Source organism: Hyla sarda, chromosome 11 (genome assembly GCF_029499605.1).
Source record: "Hyla sarda isolate aHylSar1 chromosome 11, aHylSar1.hap1, whole genome shotgun sequence".
NCBI lineage: Eukaryota > Metazoa > Chordata > Amphibia > Anura > Hylidae > Hyla > Hyla sarda.
This window is the reverse complement of record NC_079199.1, coordinates 68239395-68263410: the sequence shown is the minus strand read 5'-3', so window position 1 is coordinate 68263410 and position 24016 is coordinate 68239395. Positions and strand designations below refer to the sequence as shown.

At 40.4% G+C, this 24016-nt stretch overlaps 1 protein-coding gene across 4 annotated transcripts in view; it reads right to left on the bottom strand.

Moving 5' to 3' along the window:
* Positions 1 to 2353: 2353 nt before the first annotated feature.
* Positions 2354 to 24016, bottom strand: part of NTRK1 (neurotrophic receptor tyrosine kinase 1) — a 326699-nt gene continuing 305036 nt past the window's right edge. For all 4 annotated transcript variants that reach the window (XM_056545721.1, XM_056545724.1, XM_056545722.1 and 1 more), the window contains exons 12-17: positions 23481 to 23627; positions 22892 to 23022; positions 22095 to 22267; positions 19702 to 19942; positions 10539 to 10697; positions 2354 to 4950 (exon numbers count right to left, since the gene is read on the bottom strand). In XM_056545721.1, the coding sequence (XP_056401696.1) occupies positions 4765 to 4950; positions 10539 to 10697; positions 19702 to 19942; positions 22095 to 22267; positions 22892 to 23022; positions 23481 to 23627 (1037 nt within the window). In that variant the 3' untranslated portion in view covers positions 2354 to 4764. The remainder of the gene's footprint in view (positions 4951 to 10538; positions 10698 to 19701; positions 19943 to 22094; positions 22268 to 22891; positions 23023 to 23480; positions 23628 to 24016) is intronic.

Genomic DNA, 24016 nt, shown 5'->3' with positions numbered 1-24016 from the left:
TAGGAGCGAGAGCGCTCCATGTACATTTTAGACCTAAATTGGTGATTTGAACAGGGGTGGCTGATTTTACAGTGGTTCTGACATAAACGCAAAAAAAAAAAAAAATCCCCACATGTGACCCCATTTTAGAAACTACACCCCTCACGGAATATAACAAGGGGTATAGTGAGCCTTAACACCCCACAGGTGTTTGACGAATCTTCGTTAAACTTGGATGGGAAAATAAAAAAAAAAATTAACTAAGCCCCCCAAAATTTGTAACCCCATCTCTTCTGACTAAGAACATGTGTGGATGTAAAGTGCTCTGCGGCTTAAATACAATGCTCAGAAGAGAAGGAGGGACATTGGGCTTTTGAAGAGAAAATTTGTCCGGAATTGAAGGCCACGTGTTTACAAAGCCCCCATAGTTCCAGAACAATGGACCCTCCCCCACATGTGACCCCATTTTGATAACTACACCCCTCATGTAATATAATAAGGGGTACAGTGAGCATTTACACCCCACAGGTGTCTGACAGATTTTTGGAACAATGGTCCGTGAAAATGAAAAATTTAATTTTTCATTTGCGCAGCCCATTGTTCCAAAGATCTGTCAAACACCAGTGGGGTGTAAATACTCACTGCACCCCTTATTAAATTCTGTGAGGGGTGTAGTTTCCAAAATGGGGTCACATGTGGGGGGTCCACTGTTCTGGCACCGTGGGGGCTTTGTAAACGCACATGGCCCCTGACTTCCATTCCAAACAAATTCACTCTCCAAAATCTCAATGGCGCTCATTCTCTTCTGAGCATGTGGTTACAAATTTTGGGGGTAATCTTCTCCTTTTTACCCCTTGTAAAAATGTAAAATTTGGGGAAATTTTTTTTTTTTCATTTACACATCCAACTTTAACATAAAGTCGTAAAACACTTATGAGGGGTTAAGGTTCACTGTACCCCTTGTTACGTTCCTTGAGGGATGTAGTTTCCAAAATAGTATGTCATGTGGGTTGTTTTTTGCTGTGCTGGCACCATAGGGGCTTCCTAAATGCGACATGCCCACCAAAAACCATTTCAGCAAAATTTGCTTTCCAAAAGCCAAATGGGACTCCTTCTCTTCTGAGCATTGTAGTTCACCCACAGAGAATTATACGTCCTAGCATGGGGTATTTCCATACTCAGAAGAGATGGGGTTACACATTTTGGGGGGCATTTTCTCCCATTACCATGGTACATTTGGGAAAAAACTGCACTTTAGTGAGAATTTTTTTTTTTCATTTACATATCCGACTTTAACGAAAAGTCGTCAAACACCTGTGGGGTGTTAAGGCTCACTGGACCCCTTGTTACGTACCTTGAGGGGTGTAGTTTCCAAAATAGTATGCCATTTGGTTTTTCTAGTCTTCTGGCACCATAGGGGCTTCCTGAACCATTTCATCAAAATTCACTCTCCAAAATCCCTAATGTGCCGGCCGAACACTTGACATACACATATGAGGTATTTCCTTACTCAAGAAAAATTGGGTTACAAATTTTTGGGGACTTTTTCTCCTATTACTCCTTGCAAAAATTCAAAAACAGGGTCTACAGGAACATGCAAGTGTAAAAAAATGAACATTTTGAAATTTCTCCTTCACTTTGCTGCTATTCCTGTAAAACACCTAAAGGGTTAACACACTTACTGAATGTCAATTTGAATACTTTGAGAGGTGCAGTTTTTATAATGGGGTCATTTGTGGGGTATTTCTAATATGAAGGCCCTTCAAATCCACTTCAAAACTGAACTGGTTACTCAAAAATTCCGATTTAGAAAATTTTGTGAAAAATTAGAAAATTGCTGCTGAACTTTGAAGCCCTCAGATGTCTTCCAAAAGTAAAAATATGGCAACTTTATGATGCCAACATAAAGTAGACATATTGTATATGTGAATCAATGTATAATTTATTTGGTATGTCTATTTTCCTTACAATCAGAGAGCTTCAAAGTAAAAAAAAAAAAAATGCAAAATGTTACCACTACAATAAAGTAGAATATGTCACGAAAAAACTATCTTGGAATCCGAATGAAAGGTAAAAGCATCTGAGAGTTATTAATGCTTAAAGTGACAGATGTGCAAAAAATGGCCGGGTCCTACACTGAAAATTGGCTGGGTCATTAAGGGGTTAAAGATCAGCACACTCCTTTCCTGAAATATTTTCAGCTTCTAGATGACTGCTATGTGACTGCTTTATTCACCACCTTCCTGTGATCTCTCATTCATCCATTACCCTTGATGGCCATGATGGTTGAAGTACCCATATGATGCTTCTCTGGGGCCGAAAAGACAAGAATGGGAAAAATAACAATTTTAATAACAAACTGCTATATTATCAGGATTATTTATTCTGACTAAGAGCCAACTCTGTTCATTACCAAAACAAAATAAATACAGTAGAAAGTGTAATATACAAGTGCAAAGAAAATATAAGTGCAAGATAGAGTATTGGGGAAAAGGTGTCAAGGGTCCCTGCCCAAAGAGCATACAATCTAGCTTAAATAATAAGAACATCCCGAACAGTCTACACATATAGGAGGAGGAAAAGGTGGAGATAATAATTGAATTAAGTTCCTTGTCCTGAGAGCTTACATTTGAAATATATAACGTATACGATATAGCCAAGCACAACAAGAGGAAGGGTTGGAATGCTAATGGACATGTCAAATTCTGAATAATTTTGGCACAAGAAACATATCTCCATTCTTATTCTAAATGAGGCCCTGTAGGCACAAACATAATTCAAGTCCATGTCTAACATGAGTGTTACTAGCCAACATAATGCTACATAAGTGATACTCTATATCACTTATTCCATAATATATTATGTGGTAAATAAGAGGAACCTAGTATCTGCTGCATTGCATTTCATGCTTCCAGGATTTGTCCTGACACAAAACTATTACCTCTTGCTACATAATTTAGTTATACCTTAATCCCACCATTCTGAGTGGTGGGATGGCAGTAATGGTTTGTAGACCTGGAATTGAACCTTACTTTATTTTCTTTGGGGGCCCAATTTTCTGTTTGTGTTACTGTAGTGATTCTTTAACCATGAGGAACCTCTAAGTAATGTTTCCCACTCTATGGAACCTTTACCTCTATACTTCTAAGGTTTGAAGTTTAGACAGAAAAAGCATTCCATAATTTTTGAAAGCATTGCATGATTTTTGGTCAGTGCTACATTCCAATAAATATTTACTGAAGGTTTATTCTTTCCCCTCTTACACCTAGCATCTTGGTCCCAGCCAGGCAGAAGGTGCTAAGTATAGGTAAACCATCGCTATGTAAGCTCTTATCCCTGTTGCTGTCTTGTGATAAACCCTGAACTCCGCAGATCTGCAGACCCCTGGTTTGGAAATTTCACTTCCTCTGCCAGCTGGCAGTCTTTACCATAGTGTATGGCATGCTCTATCCCGCTATGTCATTGGTGTATAGATCAGCTAGCAATAAAGGCAACCTACACCAAAAAAAACTGTCCTGCATTTCTATTTAAAGGGTCTTCCCCATTTCCAATATAGGGAATACCTTTTAATCATCATTGGTTTTGCTTGAATCTATCAACACTGGTTATCCCACTTCACTTTCTTAAGCTTTTATTTTAAGACACTGTGTTGCACACTTTCTGCTACATGAAATGCTTGGAAAGTGACTGGCATGCTATTACCAATATGTGATTATGAAGATTGTAAGATGAAGGTGTCATCATAAGGTCAGAAAGGATTGGTACAGAATTAGTAATGTATGTAACCTATGACTGTATTAGCAGAATGGTAAATACAGGATGTAACTAAGGATCACTACACAATTAGTAATTGTCACTCCACAAGCAGAATAGTGAGTGCAGCTCTGAAGTATAATACATGCTGTAAGTGGATCACTACAGAGAAGCAATGTACTGTATGTACACTGTTGCTCAACTTTCCTTGTAGATTAACTCGGTATGTCCACTGTTTAATAGTTTACATGAAAATTTGTAAAATGAGAACTGAAAATATCTAGCTTATTCCAATGACATTTCTTTCAATTATACAATTCAAATTTCAGTCACAACTGAAACAAGTTATTTTACATCAGTGATGTGTACAGAGTATAGAATTCTAATAAATTAACATTTATGTGATAATGTCCATTGTCATAGAGGGTAGGAGAAAGCTATTTTCAAGTAAACCTCAATAGACACAGGAGATATTGAAAATAAGTCTGAGAAACTTCCACCAGGACAAAATCATCGAGAGCCATGGTATAGTTGACTTTGCTATGACTTTTCTATTAACACAAGTGTCTACAGTGCAGATCAATCCAGGGGGATTTAATGAATTTGAAATATTACTGAGAAACCACATATTTAACATTTCTTTAATTTCGCCTAGAATATTGGTGAATTTAATGTATAGGTCATTATTATTAACCATTGTCTATCTTCAGCTCTAGTTGACCAGAAGACATTTTGGTATGGTCTCCCTTGTGCTGTTATAGCCTTGTCCTTCTGATGCCTATAATTTGTGCGTAACAAACAGGACACTCCATATTCTGATTCTACTTGGAGCTTTCTTGGCTTTTGAGGTTCCTGAGCGGAATTCCCCCAGAATTTAGAAGATTAAAAGGTGTAATTCTTGAGATCTAGGACCTTACATCAGTCAGAAAGCTGGGGTGACACATTAGCAAAGCTTCTTCTGCAGTGGGTAACAATGATGGATTTACAGAAGATAGTAACGCTATTATGGCTGTCTTTGACTTGCTGCACACTCTACTCCAGAATGTCTAGATACACCGGCGGGGCCTTGACAAGAGCTTGAAGCTTGCGATGGATCTCTTTAATGTTGAGCCTCTGCTGAGGTTCTCTCTGCCAACAGCCTTGCATAATGGTGTAAACTTCAGTAGGACATGTTCTTGGTCTTTCAAGTTCTCGTCCTTGGGTAATGCATTCTATCGCCTGAAGTAGAAAAAAAGTCAGATAAGTTGACATGAAATGAGTATAGAAAAAAAGGTGGTAAACTTATGTCCCAGGAGACATTAGGCTATAATGCTTATTCCATCACTCCTTAACATTGTCTCTTTTAGTGGAGCCCTTATAAAATTAACAAGGCTATTGGTGAGATGTTGGCAGGGCCGACATCAGGGGGGTACAACCCATACTCCTGTAAGGGGCCCGGAGCTTCAGGAGGCCCGGCTGGCCCTGTTTTCTAAATTTATTTTTTGCTTGTCAGTGAGTGACTGTCACTCACTGACCGCTGGGGGCCGCCACTGTATACTGCATCGCTGCGTGGGACATAGTGTGTATCTTTTTTTTGTTATATTTTGTACATGGGGGCATTTTTTGTATGCATAGGAACCACACGCATCATGTTACACCAGTGTTTCCCAACCAGTGTGCCTCCAGCTGTTGTAAAACTACAACACCCATCATGCCCTGACAGCCTTTGGGCATGCTGGGAGTTGTAGTTTTGCAACAACTGGATGCACACTGGTTGGGAAACACTGCCCTAGCCTATTCAGCATACACATCATGTTATACCAGTGTTTCCCAACCAGTGTGCCTCCACCTGTTTTAAAACTACAACTCCCAGCATGCCCTGACAGCCTTTGGGCATGCTGGGAGTTGTAGTTTTGCAACATCTGGAGGCACACTGATTGGGAAACACTGTTCTAGCCAATTTAGTGTATTACAAACAAAGAGCAGTGTTTCCCAACCAGGGTGTCTTCAGCTGTATCAAAACTACAACTACCAGCATGCCCGGACAGCGTTTGGCTGTCCGGGTATGCTGGTAGTTGTAGTTTTGCAACAGCTGAAGGCACCCTGGTTGAGAAACACTGTATTACCCTTGCTACTTTCTGAGAGTTTTATTCCACCACCTGCTGCCTACCTACCTGACTGTATTCCCACCTATGTATCTGCCTGTATTCCTGTCTACCAACCTTACTGTCTTTCTACCTAGCTACCTACCTGAGTGTATTCCCACCTATGTATCTACCTAACTGTCTTACTGTCTTCCTACCTAGCTACCTACCTACCTGGCAACCTAGTACACTAACTGGCTACCTACCTACCTAGCTACCTACCTACATGTCTTCATACCTACCTGGCAATCTATCTACCTACCTGGCTATACCTACATGTTTCCATACCTAGAAGCAGGAATCAGAAAATACCCTTTGGTATGGGGAGTAAGAGAAACATGATCAAAAAAGACGATCATGTTTCTCTCTTACTCCCCACACCAGTGTATTCCTATGTGGTTCCTCCCCCTTATGTTTTGGCGTCCATTTCTAATGTATTTAAACTATGTATGTGTCACCATGTATTAACACGAATCGGAAGAAGGGGGCGCTGACCCCCGAAACACGTTATCCTGCTTGTACCTTTATTCTTGCCTAATAAATTGACCCAGCATGGTTTATCACTCCAACCTCCTGCCTGGTCATTTCTACTGGCATTTTGGACATCTTTTTCACTGGACCTCAGCAGCACCTTCTCCAAAGGGTATTTTCCGCTTCCTGCTTCTACGTCTTCCACCAGGACGGGCTAGGCCTCTCCTGTACCCTGGGCTCAGCAGCTGTCTCCAGGTTCTAACCCCTCTGTGGGTTGATATGCGACCATTCTACTCGCCTCAGGTGAGTACCCACTACCTACGGGCACTGCAGGCCCATTCACTCCATGCTTTTTTCCAGCCAATCGTTCTTTACGGTATCACACTAGGCGCCCCTTACTGGTCTCTCCTTTTTTCTCCTCAGTGTTTCCATACCTGACTACCTACCTTTTCTGTCTTTCTACCAAACTACCTGCCAACCTAGCTACCTACCTATTTGGCTACCTAGCTATCTTTCTACCAAACTAACTGCCAACCTAGCTACCTATTTGGCTACCTGGCTATGTCTCTACCTAACTACCTGGCAACCTAACAACATACCTACCTGGCTGTCTTCCTTCCTACCTACCTACCTACTGTAACTGGCGAGCTAGCTACCAAGTTACCCAGGGAAATTTTTTGCATCGGGCCCTGTGGTTTCAAGCTACACCCCTGGGGAGCAATATGAGGGGCTAATATAGAAAGGGGAGCAATATTAAGGGTAATATAGAAAGGGGAGAAATATTAGCAGCATATTATCCATTGGGATCAAAATGAAAGGGGATAATATACAATGGGGGCAATATGAGGGGATAATATACAATTGGGGGCAATATGAGGGGGATAATATACAATGGGGGCAAAATGAGGGGCATAATATACAATGAAAGGCAATGTAAGAGGCATAATATACTATGGGGGAATTTGAGGGGTATAATATACTATGGGCGCAATGTGAGGGGCATAATATACTATGGGGGTAATGTTTCTGGCATAATAACCTATGGGGCAATGTTTGGGCCTACTAATCTATAGGGACAATGTTGCAGCCTAATACTATACAGCTGCACAGAGGAATCTAATACTATATGTGGCAGTGTAATACATATAGGAGGATTTGCTGTAGTGAGAAGCCTAAAATGTTTGTCTGGCAGATTCGGTGAAGACGAGTTGTGATCGGGAGAAGTCTTCATGATGACCCAGGACTGATGGAGAAGAAAGAGAAAAGTTAACGACTCTGATCAGAGAAGACGCCCCCATGAATATGTCTCTGTAATCACTTATATGGTCTGCAACACCTGTGTACAGCTCAAATCTACTTCTCTATAGGAGTTCTGGATCTTTTCAATAAAAATATACTGTGGCAGTGGTAGTCAGTGGTAATGATAGTGGTCATGGTGCGGCGGAATTATCTGTCCCTCGTATTGTGGTGTTATTAGTGATACTGGTCTGCGTATAGTGGCTTTTCCTTACATTATGGTGGTATTATTTAGTCACTGCAGAATTAATATGGAGTAGTGATATTATTTTATGTTTCTGAGCCCAATACTACCATAAAATCTAGCGTTTGCCACAATGGGAGGGGGCAGAAGTTGGAAGTTGGGTTCCTTCCTGGAGGAATTGTACCACTGCCTCTGCACATTGTGCTGATCAGACTGATGTATAGTTTTGTTGGAAAAGTTTCAGTAGAACTTGTAATGTACACATCTAATTACCTGCTCCAAGTGAGCAGGAGGACCTTTCAGAAATATTTTCATACTGTTGTTTATGTGCAAGGATGGATATATTTAGCCAAGTTTTCTTGAGGTAATGCTTATATTTTATAGTGGAATTACTTTGAACTTTTTATACGTTGTGGTTCTAATGTTTTCTGTGCTTGAGTGTTACTAAATAAAGACATTTTGAAACCCTTAGTTACATAGTTTATAAGGTTGGAAAAAAAGAGTCTATCAAGCTAAACCTTAAACCCTACTGTATTGATCCAGAGAAAGGCTAAAAACCCTAATTTTTTAAAAGGCCTCTGAAAAATAAAAAAATTCCAATCATACAAAAGCAGAATTGTTTAGACCAACTTTCCCTCTTTTATTTTATTTTTTTTTTTATTTTTATTTTTTGTGTGTGGAACATTTTGTTTCTTTTTTGGTGCCCGCAAAACACAGCTTTTTGTGGGTTTGCGCACAATAAAATCTGAGTTTCACTTTAGTAAATCAGGGCCAGCATGTCTGTATGGAAGGTAGCTGCTTATACTTCAATATAATGTAACAGTCACAAATACCTGTAAATACAATTACATGTCAAGAATAAATAAATGTTGTGTTTGTAAATGTTCGTCATCTCCCTGCCAAGGCGCCTTAGGCTTCAAGTAACCTAATCCCTCTTGATGTAGTAAAGAGCCACTTATCTGGGTATCTCCTGAGTTCATTAACTTCTCCAGTTCCTGAGGAGGTCACTTACAGGACCCACAGGGCATCAGAATTAAATTATCCTGATTGAGCAGTGGAAAAAAAATTTAAATCAGATTCTTCTTTCTTGATATTAATTTATTTCTTGAGAAAGCTTTCTTGGCATCAGTCAGAAAGAATCACCTGGGCCAAGAGGAACCTTCTAGTGCCCTGATAAAACCTGAGATCAAGATGTTTTATTATCCCAGATTATGGATAATGAAAGGGGTTTTGCAGTTTTATATAAATTAAAGGGTACCTTTCATCAAATTTATTTTTAAATATATTATAAATTAATGTATGCAGAATAACATTCCAATAGCATGTTATTAAAAAATATGCTTCTTTATATTTAATGTTCCACTTTGAAAAAATTACCACTCTGGGTCTCCCTACAAGTCCTGGCTGCAAGCCTTTTTTTTTTTTTATAGATTTCAGACTCATGCTGGAGTCCTAAATCTCAGACTGCAGCCGGGACACTGCCAGGGAGCAGTGCTGAGCTTGTCTGTGTCCCGGTTGCAGTCTGAGATTTAGGACTTCAGCATGAGTCTAAAATCGATAAAAAAAAGGCTTGTGGCCAGGACTGGTAGGGAGACCCCAAGTGGTCATTTTTTCAAAGTGGAAAATTAAATAGAAAGAAGCATATTTTTATCTACTACTTTTATCTACTATTTTAGCTACTTTTATCTGTTTTTTTATTACATTTTTTTTTAATTTATTGCCACCTTTACATTTTTATTCATTTATATTTTTTATTCTTTTATAATAAAAGATCAAACCCCCAACCTATTGGACTACAGGCAGATTGCTACAGTATATTGCTTCTGCATTTCTTGCTTTATTCTTATAAGGAAACAAAATTGTAAAGTAACTCCATTCATCAACATATTCTCCCCAACCTTGAACTTTCCCTTGTCTTTTTTAAATCGTACAATGTATCAGTTTATTAACTATCCAAAGAGAGGTGATAACTGCTATTTAAGTGGAGATCATACACATGGGACCTCCCCTGATCACAAGAACATAGGTCCTGTGTTGATTTATCATGTGCAAAGTCTATAGGATTACCAGAAATAGTGAAGTACAGTGCTCAGCTATGTTCTGTTATTATATAGGGAAAGAATAAGATTTGGTCATAACGTGATTATGTCATATGACTAAATGGATGCAATATAGACTGCTGCAGGCATAGAATTACAATTTAGGTTGGGGGTCATTACCATGCAGTAAAACAATGCATAAGAAAACTGGTGTGCCCCTTAGTGACCCACCCATAAGTGTTTTACATTGCATGGGTCATAGAGCCCCATATACAGAAAGATTTTGAAAACAATGTATAGGGATCAGAATAGGGTAATTTTAAGCATACTCATTTTCTTGAAAAAATTTAAAATAAAAGGAAACTAGATAAATTGGGTATCATCGAATTGTATTGACCTACGGAATAAAGATAAAAAGCCATTTTTACTATAAGGTGTACTACGTAGAAACAAAATCCCACCCCCAAAAGTAGCGAAATTGTGCTTTTTGTTTTCAATTTCACCACACAAATAGTTGTTTTTTTGGTTTTGTAGTATATGTTATGGTTAAATTAATGTCATTAAAGTGTACAAAAAATGAGTTAAAACTCTTAAAAGGCACGATGGAAAAAAACAAAAATGCAAAAATTATAAATTTTGCTAGAAAGTTATATAAAAAAAAACAAAAAAAAAAAACTGTGTTGGGTATTTTACCTCTGTATTAGAAAGCTGGTACCATGGCTGCTTTCCATAGGTAAAGATCTCCCACAGGACCACACCAAAACTCCATATGTCACTCTCAGTGGTAAATTTACGGTACAAGATACTCTCAGGTGGCATCCAACGGATGGGCAGCATTGTCCGACCACCGACCTGTGAAGAGAGAACAGACATCTGCAAGATGAGAATGCTATATTATAATAATGTAAACAGTTTCGTTTGTCCGAGTTTGTTCCACTTTCTAGCCTTCTATTAGTCCTAGATCATACTTACAGATTTAATGGTTTCCCTTTAAATTTTAAATTTATCATTTTTGGCATCTCTGTTTTCTGTCTGTAAGTGAAAGCATTCCAGTTTACAAAAAAAAAACATCTTAGGCTTCTTTCACACTGCCGTTAGGACACAGCAGTGTGACAACCATCGGGGGAGCCGGGGAGAATGACGGGAGAAAAAATACTGCTTGCGCTGTCTTTTTCTCCCGCTATTACCATCAAAAAACCATAATAGTAAATCAAAGCCATCAGGACCCATTGTTGTCTGTTGTGCCCTGTCATGAGACCAGCTGTTAAAGTCACACACACAAAAAAAAAAAAGACTTTAACGGTCGTTGTTGACGGGGAGCAACAGCAGAATGAAAGGGGCCTTATCCAGCTGTTCAGACTGTTACTTGCTCTGTCCTAAGCTCTGCATCTGAGTTTTCAACCTCATTAATTGACAGCAAGCAGAGATGTTAAAAATGATAAGGCATTTTGGAGAAAGGGGAATCAATATTTGCATTGTATTATATGGGCTGGTGGACAGGCCTAAAAGATAATAGAGTAGAGGTAGTATACAATATCTACAGCTAACCAATACCTTTAATTTATTTGTTCCTAAAGCATACCTGTCATATTAAAGAAAATAGATTATCCTTACATATGTTACTCACTAATTCATGCTGATTCTTTACATATCTTTTTTATGTATCTAGCTTATGTACTTGGCTCACACATCCCTCAGTTTTGCTGCTCACTCATTCTTACATTCACTGCTCAGATAGAGGTGTACCCCAGGCAAGCACTGAGCCCACCCTCACATATCATGCATTTTCTTCCCCCCTGAGTCTGCTGTGCTGTGCTTGGTATGTTTATCCAATCACTGCAGGCTGCTCTATAAACCCCACCTCTCTGTTTTATAGACACTCCTACTTTAGTTTATTTTTGGGGATTTTTTAAGTCTATATGGTATGAGGACCCCTAGTGGTGTATTTTTTTTTATAATCCATGATTTATATAAATAGTAGATATTTTTTTTTTTAATGAAGTATATTAAAAAGATTAATGTTTTGTCAAGATGTACTACATATAAAACATTTTTGAATCTGACAGTGCCCAGTTAAAGGGAAACCTGTTAACAGTTTTGTGCTGTCCAAACTGAGAGCAACAATCCCTTTGATATGATCAGCATTTTAGAGTAATAATAGTTGCAAGGACCTGGGCAGCTAGTCATTGGGATGGGTTCTGGTGGCTGCTCTACCCCTTGTCAATGCTGAGTGATGAGTTTTTTTTCCTGTACACAGATTGGATGAGATGCGTCACCAAGGCCAGCCAGATGGGAAACAGTCGCCTGGATCTGCCCCAATGACAATCGTGAATCAAATTAATTCATAGTGTCCCGTAATCATGCTGCCTGTGCTGGGTTTCATTCTTCCTACAGTTTAGGCAGCATTAAGCTGATGGCAGCCACCCCAACGCCATTTCGCATAAAGCTTCTTCAGGGAATTCCCTGAAGAAGCTTTATGCGAAACGGCGTAGGGGTGGCGGTCTCAGTGGTAAGGGTTGTCCTGTTTTTCCACGCGGATGGTGTGCGGTGTTATACCTATCTGTACTGTGGGCTATTGTTTGTGGTGGCTGGTACCTGCCAATACATTGGCAGTAGTTATGTGCACTACAAGGTAGTACCCCATTTATTGTATTGGTGACACTGCACCTTATCTGTTATGTGGATTTGCATTTTTATATGGGTAACCCTAGTTATATGATTAGCTTATAATTACACTGGTGCACAGCTCTGTGGGTAGACCTGTACATATATTGGTCATTTTTACATGACTTTACAGCAGGCTTTTTATATATATATCCATTTAGGCATTTGTCCAATCAATTGTTTTCAACACTGCTATTCAGCTTTATACCACTTTTTTGAGCCGCCTATTTTTATCTGTTTGTACCTGTTCCATTTTATGTGTTTTTAATAATTACTCTAATAAAGGTTGTACACTTTTTGCATAATGACTGTCTCTGTGGTTATATGTTGTCAGTTTATTGGTTTGTCAAAATGTTTAAAAACATTTTTTTATTTAGTGGGTCATGTGTTTTTTAGTGCTGTTTTTGTAGCGTTTATTTTAAAATGTGTTTTAGTACATGCATTTATTTTATTCTTTAACTGTATGATTTAAGGATTTCTTAAGAATAAAGAATGTGAACAGACTCCACACAAATACAACATACATTTACACATTCATTTTTTGAGCAAGTGAACTATAAGGCTAAGTTTCTATTTGTTTTAGTTTTTCTTGTGGAAAAACACTGCGGCCAGATGTTAGCTGTAAATCAAAGAGAAATCGCTAAATTCTTATTCCACTTGGCGTTTTTCACTTTGGCATTTTTTTTTTTATCCTTTTGGTATTTTTTCACTCTTTTTTTGGTGTTTTTCAGCTACTTGGCGGTTTTCCAAAATTGCAGCATGTTGAGCCACTAGTGATTTTTTAGTCAAAATCATGGCGTTTTTCTCCCATAGAAGTCTATGGGAGTGAAAAAAAACAAGAAAAAGGATATGTGGGTTTTAACTTTGGCGTTTTTGCAGGCGGTTTTTATTCTTTTTTGGACTTCAGCGATCAAAAAAAGTGATGGAGATACCTTTTTTAATAAAATTTCGTAGGGTACCATTAAAAAAAAATACAGTAGTGAAGGAGAAAATTGTATCTACCGAAATGTATCTTTCTTTTAACAAAATATTTATACATTTTTAAAACAGGGATCAATTTATGAGGGCGGGTGGGGACTTAAAAATGTAACCGACAATAATTAAAATGTAGTGTGGGTGTGGTTTTCACTTTTTTTTTATTTTTAATTTTTTTTGAGGTAGTACTACTACTCCCAGCATGGAACACACTGTTCCATAATGGGAGTAGTAGAACCTGTACTAATAGACAGATCACCCGTTGCGATCCTCCTGTATAATGTATAGATGCGGCCAGCCGCTCTTCTATGGTCCCCTGCACACACCTATTCATATTTCCCGCAGAGAGCTGTGATTGGCCAGATGGTTCCAGCCAATCCCAGCTCTCTGTGGGAAATAGGAATATGTGTGTATATATACGTTAGTGCAGGGGACCATAGAAGAGCGGCCGCCCGCATCTATACATTATACAGGAGGATCACAGCGGGTGTCAGGAGTGGCATCCGCTGTGATCTTTCCTTAACTGCAGGTACTACTACTCCCAACATGGAGCTCACTCTGCTTCACGCTGGGAGCTGTAGTACCCGCATTAAAGGACAACTGTAGTGGTCAAAAATCCCTGCCCAAATGTTCCCCAAACAAAAGTTATACAATTCAGTCAATTAGTCCTATTTACCTATATGCAGCCGTTTCTGAGATATTAGAGTTGCCAGCATAGCCCAGTAGTCCTGCATCCGTCCCCTATTCATTACATTGCAGCCGCCATCTTGGGGACGGAGATCTCTTCCTCCCAGCAGTGTTTGTGCTCCCCCTAGCCTCTGTCAGGTCCTCCCTGCTTATGCATATGCATGAGCGGGTGCTTTCTGAGGCAGCCATAGGCTCATCCTCAGAAACGCCCCTATCTATAAGATTCAAGCAGGGGGAGAATGAGGACGTCCACAGCTCCTCCCCCCTCCCCTGCTCTGTCTACATAGGACCTCACTTATCACCGGGAGGATTCAAGTTTTCATGGGGGAAACACAGAGCAAACCACAGAGCAGGGAGGGGAGGACGTGTGTGTGAAGGAGACATATTACACTGCACGGGCTGGTGGTGTATAGACTACAGGGAATAAATATCATACTGATTCTGTGTGTGAAGGGGGGGGGGGGACTACTGAATGACACATGCTGGGAGTTGTAGTCCCTGTTATGTGTGTGTGTATGCCAGTGTTTCCCAACCAGGGAATGCTGGGAGTAGTAGTTTTGCAACATCTGGAGGCACCCTGGTTGGGAAACACTGGTGTATGAACTACAACTCCCAGGAGACTACAGAGGTACAATAGAGGTGTTGGTGAACTACAACCCCCAGGAAACTACAGAGATACAATAGAGGTGTTGGTGAACTACAACTCCCAGGAGTCTCCTGATACAGTAGAGGTGTTGGTGAACTACAACTCCCAGGAGTCTCCTGATACAGTAGAGGTGTTGGTGAACTACAACTCCTTTATACACTCAAACAGCAGAAAGCTGACATGGCATGCTTGGATGTATAGTCTTACAACAGCTGGAGTCACCTCTGCAACTCCAAGCATGCACATACAGCAGAAAGCTGACAGGGCATGCTGGGATTTGTAGTCTTGCAACAGCTGGAGGCACCACTGGAATTCCCAGCATGCCCGAACAGCATATAAAATAACTGGGCATGCTTGGAGTTGTAGTTGTGAAAAAGATGGAGGGACCAATATCAGGACAGTTTTATAGACAAACAATTATGGTTTTTTTACCATTTTTACTTTCACTCTCCAGTGCCCACACTACAGTGAGCACGGAGGCAGCTGCTTCATCACTGGACAGGAGCAGCATGGGGAGGGGGAGATGAGCAGAAGGGGAGGGTGTATGCATAGGGAAGGGAGATGTGGGCGTTACAATATCATAATTTGCTCGGGGGGATAGAACAGGGGGAGGGCAGCAGCTTACAGGAAGTAAGCACAAGGCATGATGGGAGATGTAGTTTTATTTTCACTTCTCCTCCGTAATTCATGTGCTGATAACGGGAGAAAGACTGGGCCAATTTTGATGGGGGAGACATCGTTGGAAAGGTCTTTCAAAGACCTATTAAATGAGGTAAAAAAAAGTTTTTTTGCCCAGCACTGCAGATGTCCTTTAATAGAGAGATTGCAGCAGGTGTCAGAAGTTAAACTCGCTATTAATGCAGATCCTACAGCTCCCAGCATGGAGCAGAGTGCGCTCCATGTTGGGAGTAGTAGTACCTGCAGGTAAGAACAGATCACAGCGGGTATCACTACTGACACCCGCTGCGATTGTCCTGTCTATAGCAGAGATGCGGAGCGGCTCTATACAGTGCTCGCATCTCTGCACTATACTCTGGCCGGCACTCACTCATATTTCCCTCAGAGCACGACTGACACCCAGGCCGATATGTCTATTAGTACAGGTTAGAGATGAGCGAACTTACAGTAAATTTGATTCGACACGAACTTCTCAGCTCGGCGGTTGCTGACTTTTCCTGCATAAATTAGTTCAGCTTTCCAGTGCTCCGGTGGGCTGGAAAAGGTGGATACAGTCCTAGGAAAGAGTCTCCTAGGACTGTATCCACCTTTTCCAGCCCACCGGAGCACCAGAAAGCTGAACTAATTTATGCAGGAAAAGTCATCAACTGCCGAGCTGAGAAGTTCGTGACAAATCGAATTTACTGTAAGTTCGCTCATCTCTAGTACAGGTACTACTACTTCCATCATGGAACAGTCTGTTCCATGCTGGGAGTAGTAGTGCCACCTAAAAAATTGTACAAATAGATGAAACACACACTTTAATAAAAAATAATTAAAATGTTGTTATAAAATATATACATTTTGTTAAATAAATTGTTTCCCATCACTACAGCATCCTTTTTTTTTTTGGTACCCAACAAATTTTGGGTACCAAAAAAAACTGCCAAGGTGCAATTTCCACACAAATGAAAAAACGCCAGAAAAAAACTGCAGAATAAACGCCAGACGCTGGAAATTGCTCTGCCGTTTTTTCAGGCGTTTTTTTCAACCCAAAAAACGCATGACAAAAAAACAAGTAGTGACTTAGCCTAAGGGTATGTTTCCACATTCAGGTTTTTAAAGGCAAAGCCAGGAACAGATCATAAATGAAGAACACATTCCTGGCTTTAACTTCAAAATCTGCATAAAAAAAGTGGGAACACACCTAATAGTAATCCTTTTTAAAAAGCTGAAATCATCTCAGAACCCCCGTCACTCACACCCCTAATTTTTCCCTTGTTTGTTTCCTTGGAATTTTCCGTTCACTAAGTGATTCTCTTGTATTTCATCATAGGTCTGCATTAAATATGAATACAAAGCTGACAAAGAGACAACTTCAGAGCACTAAAAGGGAAAGAAAGAGGCTCAGGCAATTCAGGATGTCATAAGTTCAAATCCCGCAAGAGCCCTTGAACAATATGAAGATGGATAAGATCTTCTGGCTGCACTGAGGACTTGGCAGGTGCTTAAGGTTCACTTGGGCAATAAAATCTTGATCTGGACTGGTGCCATCATTATAGCATGGCAGATTAATGCTTGATGGTTATCTGTTGCTTACAAATGCAATGGCTTTTTATTAGGATTTAAACAGAAATCCTAATTTGATAGGGTTTTCCCAATGTTATAAGAGATTTACTGCTAGTACTGGATGACTCAGGTGGGGAGACATTTGGTGCTGCCTTTTTTTTATTAATGTCCTGGGTATGCAGATTTTTATGCAGTTTAGTAATCCCCTGTTGCTACATTCTGGGATAAGAGGTTTGAATGTCTCACTCCTCTTACAGTAAATAAGCTTTCCTATAGTAATTATGGAACCACCTTTCCTTTACATGTACATGATGTAACCAGGTCTGTAATACATTTCTTGGAATATATAATTAACTGACAAGTAAAAAAAAAAAAATATATATATATATATATATATATATATATATGTATTTATCGGGGTATACCACGCACCGGCCTATAACACGCACCCTCATTTTACTAAGGATATTTGTGTAAAAAAGTTTTTTTACCCAAATATCCATGATAAAATGAGGGTGCGTGTGTGCGTGTTATACCCCGATACAGCCCCAGGAAAGGCAGGGGGAGAGAGGCCGTCGCTGCCCGCTTCTCTCCCCCTGCCTTTCCTGGGGTCTAGAGCGCTGCTGTCGGCCCTTTTCACCCCCTGGTTATCGGCGCTGCTGCCTGTTCTGTCCCCCTGACTATCGGTACCGGCGCCCCATTGCCGGCGCCGATAGCCAGGGGGAGAGAAGCGGCGCCGACAGCCAGGGGGAGAGAAGGGGCAGCGGCACCCATTGCCGGCGCCGCTGCCCCGTTGCCTCCCCCCATCCCCGGTGGCATAATTACCTGAGTCGGGTCCGCGCTGCTCCAGGCCTCCGTCGTGCGTCCCTGGCGTCATTGCTATGCACGGCGCGGCGCTCTGACGTCATGCGCCGCGCCGTTCAGCGCATAGCAATGACGCCGGGGACGCACGACGGAGGCCTGGAGCAGCGCGGACCGGACTCAGGTAATTATGCCACCGGGGATGGGGGGAGGCAACGGGGCAGCGGCGCCGGCAATGGGTGCCGCTGCCCCTTCTCTCCCCCTGGCTGTCGGCGCCGCTTCTCTCCCCCTGGCTATCGGCGCCGGCAATGGGGCGCCGGTACCGATAGTCAGGGGGACAGAACGGGGAGCGGCGCCGATAACCAGGGGGTGAAAAGGGCCGACAGCAGCGCTCTAGACCCCAGGAAAGGCAGGGGGAGAGAAGCAGGCAGCGACGGCCTCTCTCCCCCTGCCTTTCCTGGGGGTGTATCGGCGTATAACACGCACACAGACTTTAGGCTAAAAATTTTAGCCTAAAAAGTGCGTGTTATATGCCGATAAATACGGTATATATATATATATATATATATATATATTTATTTATTTATACATGAGGATAATAATAACGACAATAATAACAATATTATTATTAATAATAATAAATAACAACAGACTCTCCTCTAAGGCTGCATTCACATCTCGGTGAATGCAGCCGGATAGTGCAACATCTGGTAGGGAATGGAGGCCTGAACAATCACTGGATTAGTTCATGCAGCTATTTACATACATCATTGTCGACACCACATATTCTGATTACATGAGGAGATGTGCTACAGTCATTTTCAGGCCTGTATAAAATATGCAATTAACCAGGTCGTTGGCCCTATTAGAATATGTTTACATGTTCAGGTTTTTAAATGCAGTTAGAAAAACAAAGCCAAGAACAGATGGTAAATGGAGCATTGTATTTAAGTTCATGTTTTTAACTACAATGATTAAGAACACACCCTCACATAGGGCAACAATCAGCCCATTTGGCAAATAATCACACAGTGAAAAGCCGCAGTCCCACATGCTATTGGTGAATACAAGTTGGCGTGGTTTCAGCACCGTGTTCAACAGCTTTTGGGAATGGGACCTTAGTCACAGATTTTTATCCCTTGTTATGCACTTGCTTTTGCAGCTGCTCTTGGCACTGAGTGTTGTTGCTTGTTAACTAGTATAGGCTTTTTCTTTAGCCACATTTCTTAACGGGAGTGTAACCATAGAAGTTTGGACACCTGTGGCATACAATTATCCCCCGAATAAAACCTTTTATACTACTGCATAGGAGATATACTTAAATGTGGCCCATAGAGATAGCAGCAGCATACAGATAGAGCTGGAAGGGGGAAGGTGAGGAGGAGGTCTGGGAGCGCCCAGCAGGGATCTGGTAGGTGAAGATATCACCCAGTTCACAGGAATACAGCTGGTCCTTGTGATTTTATGTGAGTTAGGCTGGTGATCACATGACCAAGTTACAGTAAAGAAACACATGGCTGTGATAGAATAAAACAGATAGCACTGTAGGACTAGTGATGGTGGAACTTCTCTAATAACATATATTATTGTTGTTCCCATAATTGTTTGCAATATATAAGGCTGAATAGGAAGAGGATATGCACAATGTTTTCTACAGATGTCTTCCAGCTCCGGCTTATAATGCAAGTACTGACTCCCACCCTTTCATCCCTTTACTAACATTTTCTAACCAGCACTAGATAATTGACAACACAATTTAGATTGGAAGGAGAGGAAGAGACCAAGCTGGAACTTGCTGTGCCCCCACACCTGTTGGACCTATAAACAAACTTAGCACTGTTTAAAACATGTTCTTACCCGGTAGTAGTCAGTGCTATAGATATCTCGAGACATTCCAAAGTCACCAATTTTAACAACTAGATTGGTTCCTACAAGGCAGTTTCTTGTAGCAAGATCCCGGTGGACAAAGTGAAGAGATGCCAAGTAAACCATGCCTGAGGCTATCTGGGAGGCAATTTGTAACATCTGGGTCAGGTTGAGCTGGCCAAATGGTTGCCCATTGCCGTTATCCAAAATCTTGGCGTCTGGTCCATGGGATCTGTGCAATAGATGAAAAGAGTTACATTTTGTAGACATCAGAAGACAAGAAGTTCTAAAACTTTCCAATATACCCTGTATATAATTTTCTTCAGCATTGAAAGATCTATGTTTCTATATTCTAGTTTGAGAACAAAAAATAAAGAATAGCACAATATGGCACTAGCAACAGTAGAAGTCCAAACCAATTGGCAACTGCCAATAAATATGATCTATACAAGACAGGTGAATAAAGAGTCCATGGTGCTCGACCAATAAAGCAAATATAAGGTACACAAGAATTGTAATAATGAAGAAAAATTTAAGAAAACTCAAATGCTGAGACAGCTAAGATGCTGTTTCACAGGTTGACCACACAGTAACCAATTAGTGTCATCAATTTTTCTTCATTATTGTAATTTAGTTTAGAGGCTTAAAAATATATACATGTCTAGTACTTTTCACAGCTGAGGGTTTGGGAACTAGACATCAATATGAGAGAAATGGTCACTGTCGATCATGACCGGATACAACTGATGCATACCCTCAGCTGTGGGCAGCACTAGTTATGTATGGGTTTTTAAGCCATTTTTATGACTGTTAACATTCACTGACAGCAAACAGAGATCCTTAAAAAGTTGTTGCTTTTTTTTTAAATAAAATTGGGAGGACTAGTCCAACAGATCTCTCTAGATTCTTCAGTTACAATGCACTATGGGGAGACAAAGTTCCTGTCCATATCAAAAATATTCTTTGTGACAGAGAGATATGATCAGAAAGCAGCAGGCCCCTGACAAGATACATTTCTCAGTCCCAGTGTAACAATAACCATAAATATGGTGTCTCTGCGATCTCCCCATCAGTACCCGGACACTGTACAATGCCACTGGCAGCCCATCGTCTATGTCTAATACCGACGGGACCAATCAAAAAGTCTCTGTTTATTTCAACTGATGGGCAATCTCCTTCTATTTAAGCCTCTCAGACAGATAATCTAATCAATATTGCAAAGAGGAGTGCATTAGCTGGAGAGATGGCAGGCTGAGAGAGGCAGATCCACAGTTATAATGGCAGCTCCATAGCAAGGGTGGGGGAGCAATGTGTTGGCTGAAGGGAAGCTTTAAAGATGACAAAAGGAATAGGGAGCAGGTCTCAGCATTTAAAGGGGTTATCCCACAATTTTAAATTATTCTCTATCCATAGAATAGGGGATAATTAGGACCCCCACCGATCACCAGAGCAGAGGTAGAGCATTTTTAGGGATATTTTTCCCACTTTTTGAAACAGCACTTCTCTAGGATGTAAACTACCCAAAAGAAGTCCCTGTAATAAGTATAGACATAAAATTAAACCATTTGTGAATTAATCAATGTTTTCCAATTGACTTAGATACAAAAAAGTTTGTCTCCCTGTCTTTTTTCAGATGTTTTACATATTTGTTTTCAAGCCCCCCTCCCCCTTTTTTTTTTTTTACAACTTGGATATAAGCAAAAACTTGCAGATACAGCAAAGGAAACAGGTTTATGGTGTCAATAATAAAGGGCAAAACACTAAACTTCTGAAAGGCCAATTTTCTCCAACTAAGAAAAGACCTTATCAATAGACACTTTTAGTATACAAGCTAAATGGGGCATTTTTAAGAGCAACTTTAAATGGTATGGGAATAAAAGTGTGTAATAGGAGAACACCAATAGGGTTAACTAAAGCTGTTAGGGTTGATATCAATAACAAAAAAAAAGCATTCAGAATACTGAAAAAAAAGGTGATAGGGAGACATTAAACAAATATAAGGAGAAGAGTAAATTCTTTAAAAAACAAATAAATTAGCAAAAAATTACAACAGAGAGAAGGAATGCCACAGAAAGTAAAGAGAACCCAAAATATTCATCACCTACAAAAAAAAATTGGAAAGTTAATGTAAAATCTTTGGTCTATCTCACTTGCTCAACCCAACAAGAAGTGTGGTTTTGCCATAAAATATTTTGAATACCCAAACCCCCATGCCCAGATAACGTCCATCCTCAAGTTCTGCAGGAACTATTTAAATATTCTATAATGCATTTATTTAAAAAGTGGTCAAAAAGTGATCCTTGAGCTTCATCCTCTTATTAACTGAGAATTACATAAAAGATCCCTGGAAAAGAGACAAAGTCATAAACTTGCAGGTAACTGACCTGAGGAACCGGTTGAGATCTCCATGTTTCATGTACTCAAATACCATGATGAGTGGCTCGCCATCAGTACAGACACCATAAAACTTCACAATGTGTTCATGTTGAAGGACTGTGAGAAGCTCAGCTTCACGCTGGAAGTCCTGTCGGGCCGCCTCGGTTGCTTCTTTAAGAGCCTGTATTCAGTCAAAGGATAATGTATTTACTAGTGGTAAGTGATATAAAATTACAGGTAACCACTGGGTTTGTAAAGTTTGTGGGCGAATTTGACCTTCAAAGGCTTTCTTTAAGAGGTTGCCTATTTTTGGTGGCCACTATTTTTAAATTGCCCACAGCTGAGAATCACTGAAATCAATGATGCTTGCTCTAGAGAACCAAAAGTGCCCATGAATTACAATAATGCCTCAGGATTTATAGTTTCACTGTGATTTAGAAAAACATTTGACATGTCATAAAGACTAAACGGTCAGGGTCTGGTTTCTGAGACCCCCACGGATTGGAAGAACAAGCAGGGAGCTTCAATAGAACGACTATAAAGCCTTCTTCTGCAGTAGGGAGAGAGACGGGGAGAGGCATTTCTCCTAGCTTATTCTAGCAATTGGTGTGGGTCTCAGCACCCAGACCCTAACAAATCAAAACTTTTGGCATGTCTCTCTTTTTAAATGACAGTAACTCTTTATGTTAATGTGGGCAAGTGATGATTCACCACCAAGTGCTGCCATTTAAGGACCTGCCTGAACAACATTGATTTATTCAATAGGATCTTTAATGTGACCCAGCTCTATGAATATCTCCATTACCTTTACAGCTACTAGAGTCTTTTCTTCATCTGGAGTCAGGTTGTAGCACTCAGCCAAATACACCTTCCCAAAGGCCCCCTCTCCCAGCTCCCATTTGGGCACAATGTCTCTCCTCTTGATGTGTTGAACACCTAAATATTAAAGACATTATTTTTATTACTCTTTACAATTAGTGCCATTGTGTCATCATCATGTATGCAAAGTGTTAGTATATCATTGTTCTGTACCCAAGAATCAATGCATCATTATTTGTAAACATGCCCCTGTCTGTACCACAAATGTCAGAATGTCCTTGTGTAATCTTGTACCCAAGTATTAGTGTGTCACCACCCTGTGCCCAAAGTGTCAGTGTGTCATTGTCCTTTTCATCTAGTGTCAGTGTGTTATTGTCCTGTACCCCAAGAATCAGCATGTCAGTGTCCTCTTAAAATTCATTGGAATCCGTTGGGACTCGTTTGTGTCTCATTCTGCAACAGACCGTTCTGCTCAGTTTTTTAAAAAATTTTATTTACAGACTCTGTGACTACCAAACAGAGCATCGACACAGATGTTCATGTCTAAGTGAGTACAGGTACTGGTACTAGCTTACAGGCATCACAGAAGTATTGTGGGTTTTCAATAAAATTGTGCTTATTCCCATCCAGTTTTCCTTCTGCAGAGGTGAGTGGGCTGTTGCCAAAATTCATGAAGTGCAAAGACATGGCTAAATCATCTTCCTGTGCCAGCACTGCTGCTCCTGAAAAAGAGAGGAACTACTGATAACACACTATAAGATGCATTAGTGGGTATGTTAGGGTTGTGGCATGCTGTATTACCAAGTATTGAAATTAAAATAAATTACATCTTCACACTGGAAGGAACATTTAAGTAATAGTATTATATTGCTTAAAGAGAACTTGTCCCCACTTGAGATATCGGAACTACTAATCAATAGAATAGTCCACGACAGCTTCTACCTGCCCCATCAGCCTCTACTGATAGATCTCTACCTGTTTGAGTATTGACTCAATGGTTCTGGCAGCATGAAAGTTATGACAGGGAAAGGGGAGATAAATTCCCCTCATCCCCATTACCATTAATTCACATCAAATGCTGAGATCCACCAAATTCACTTATATACATACA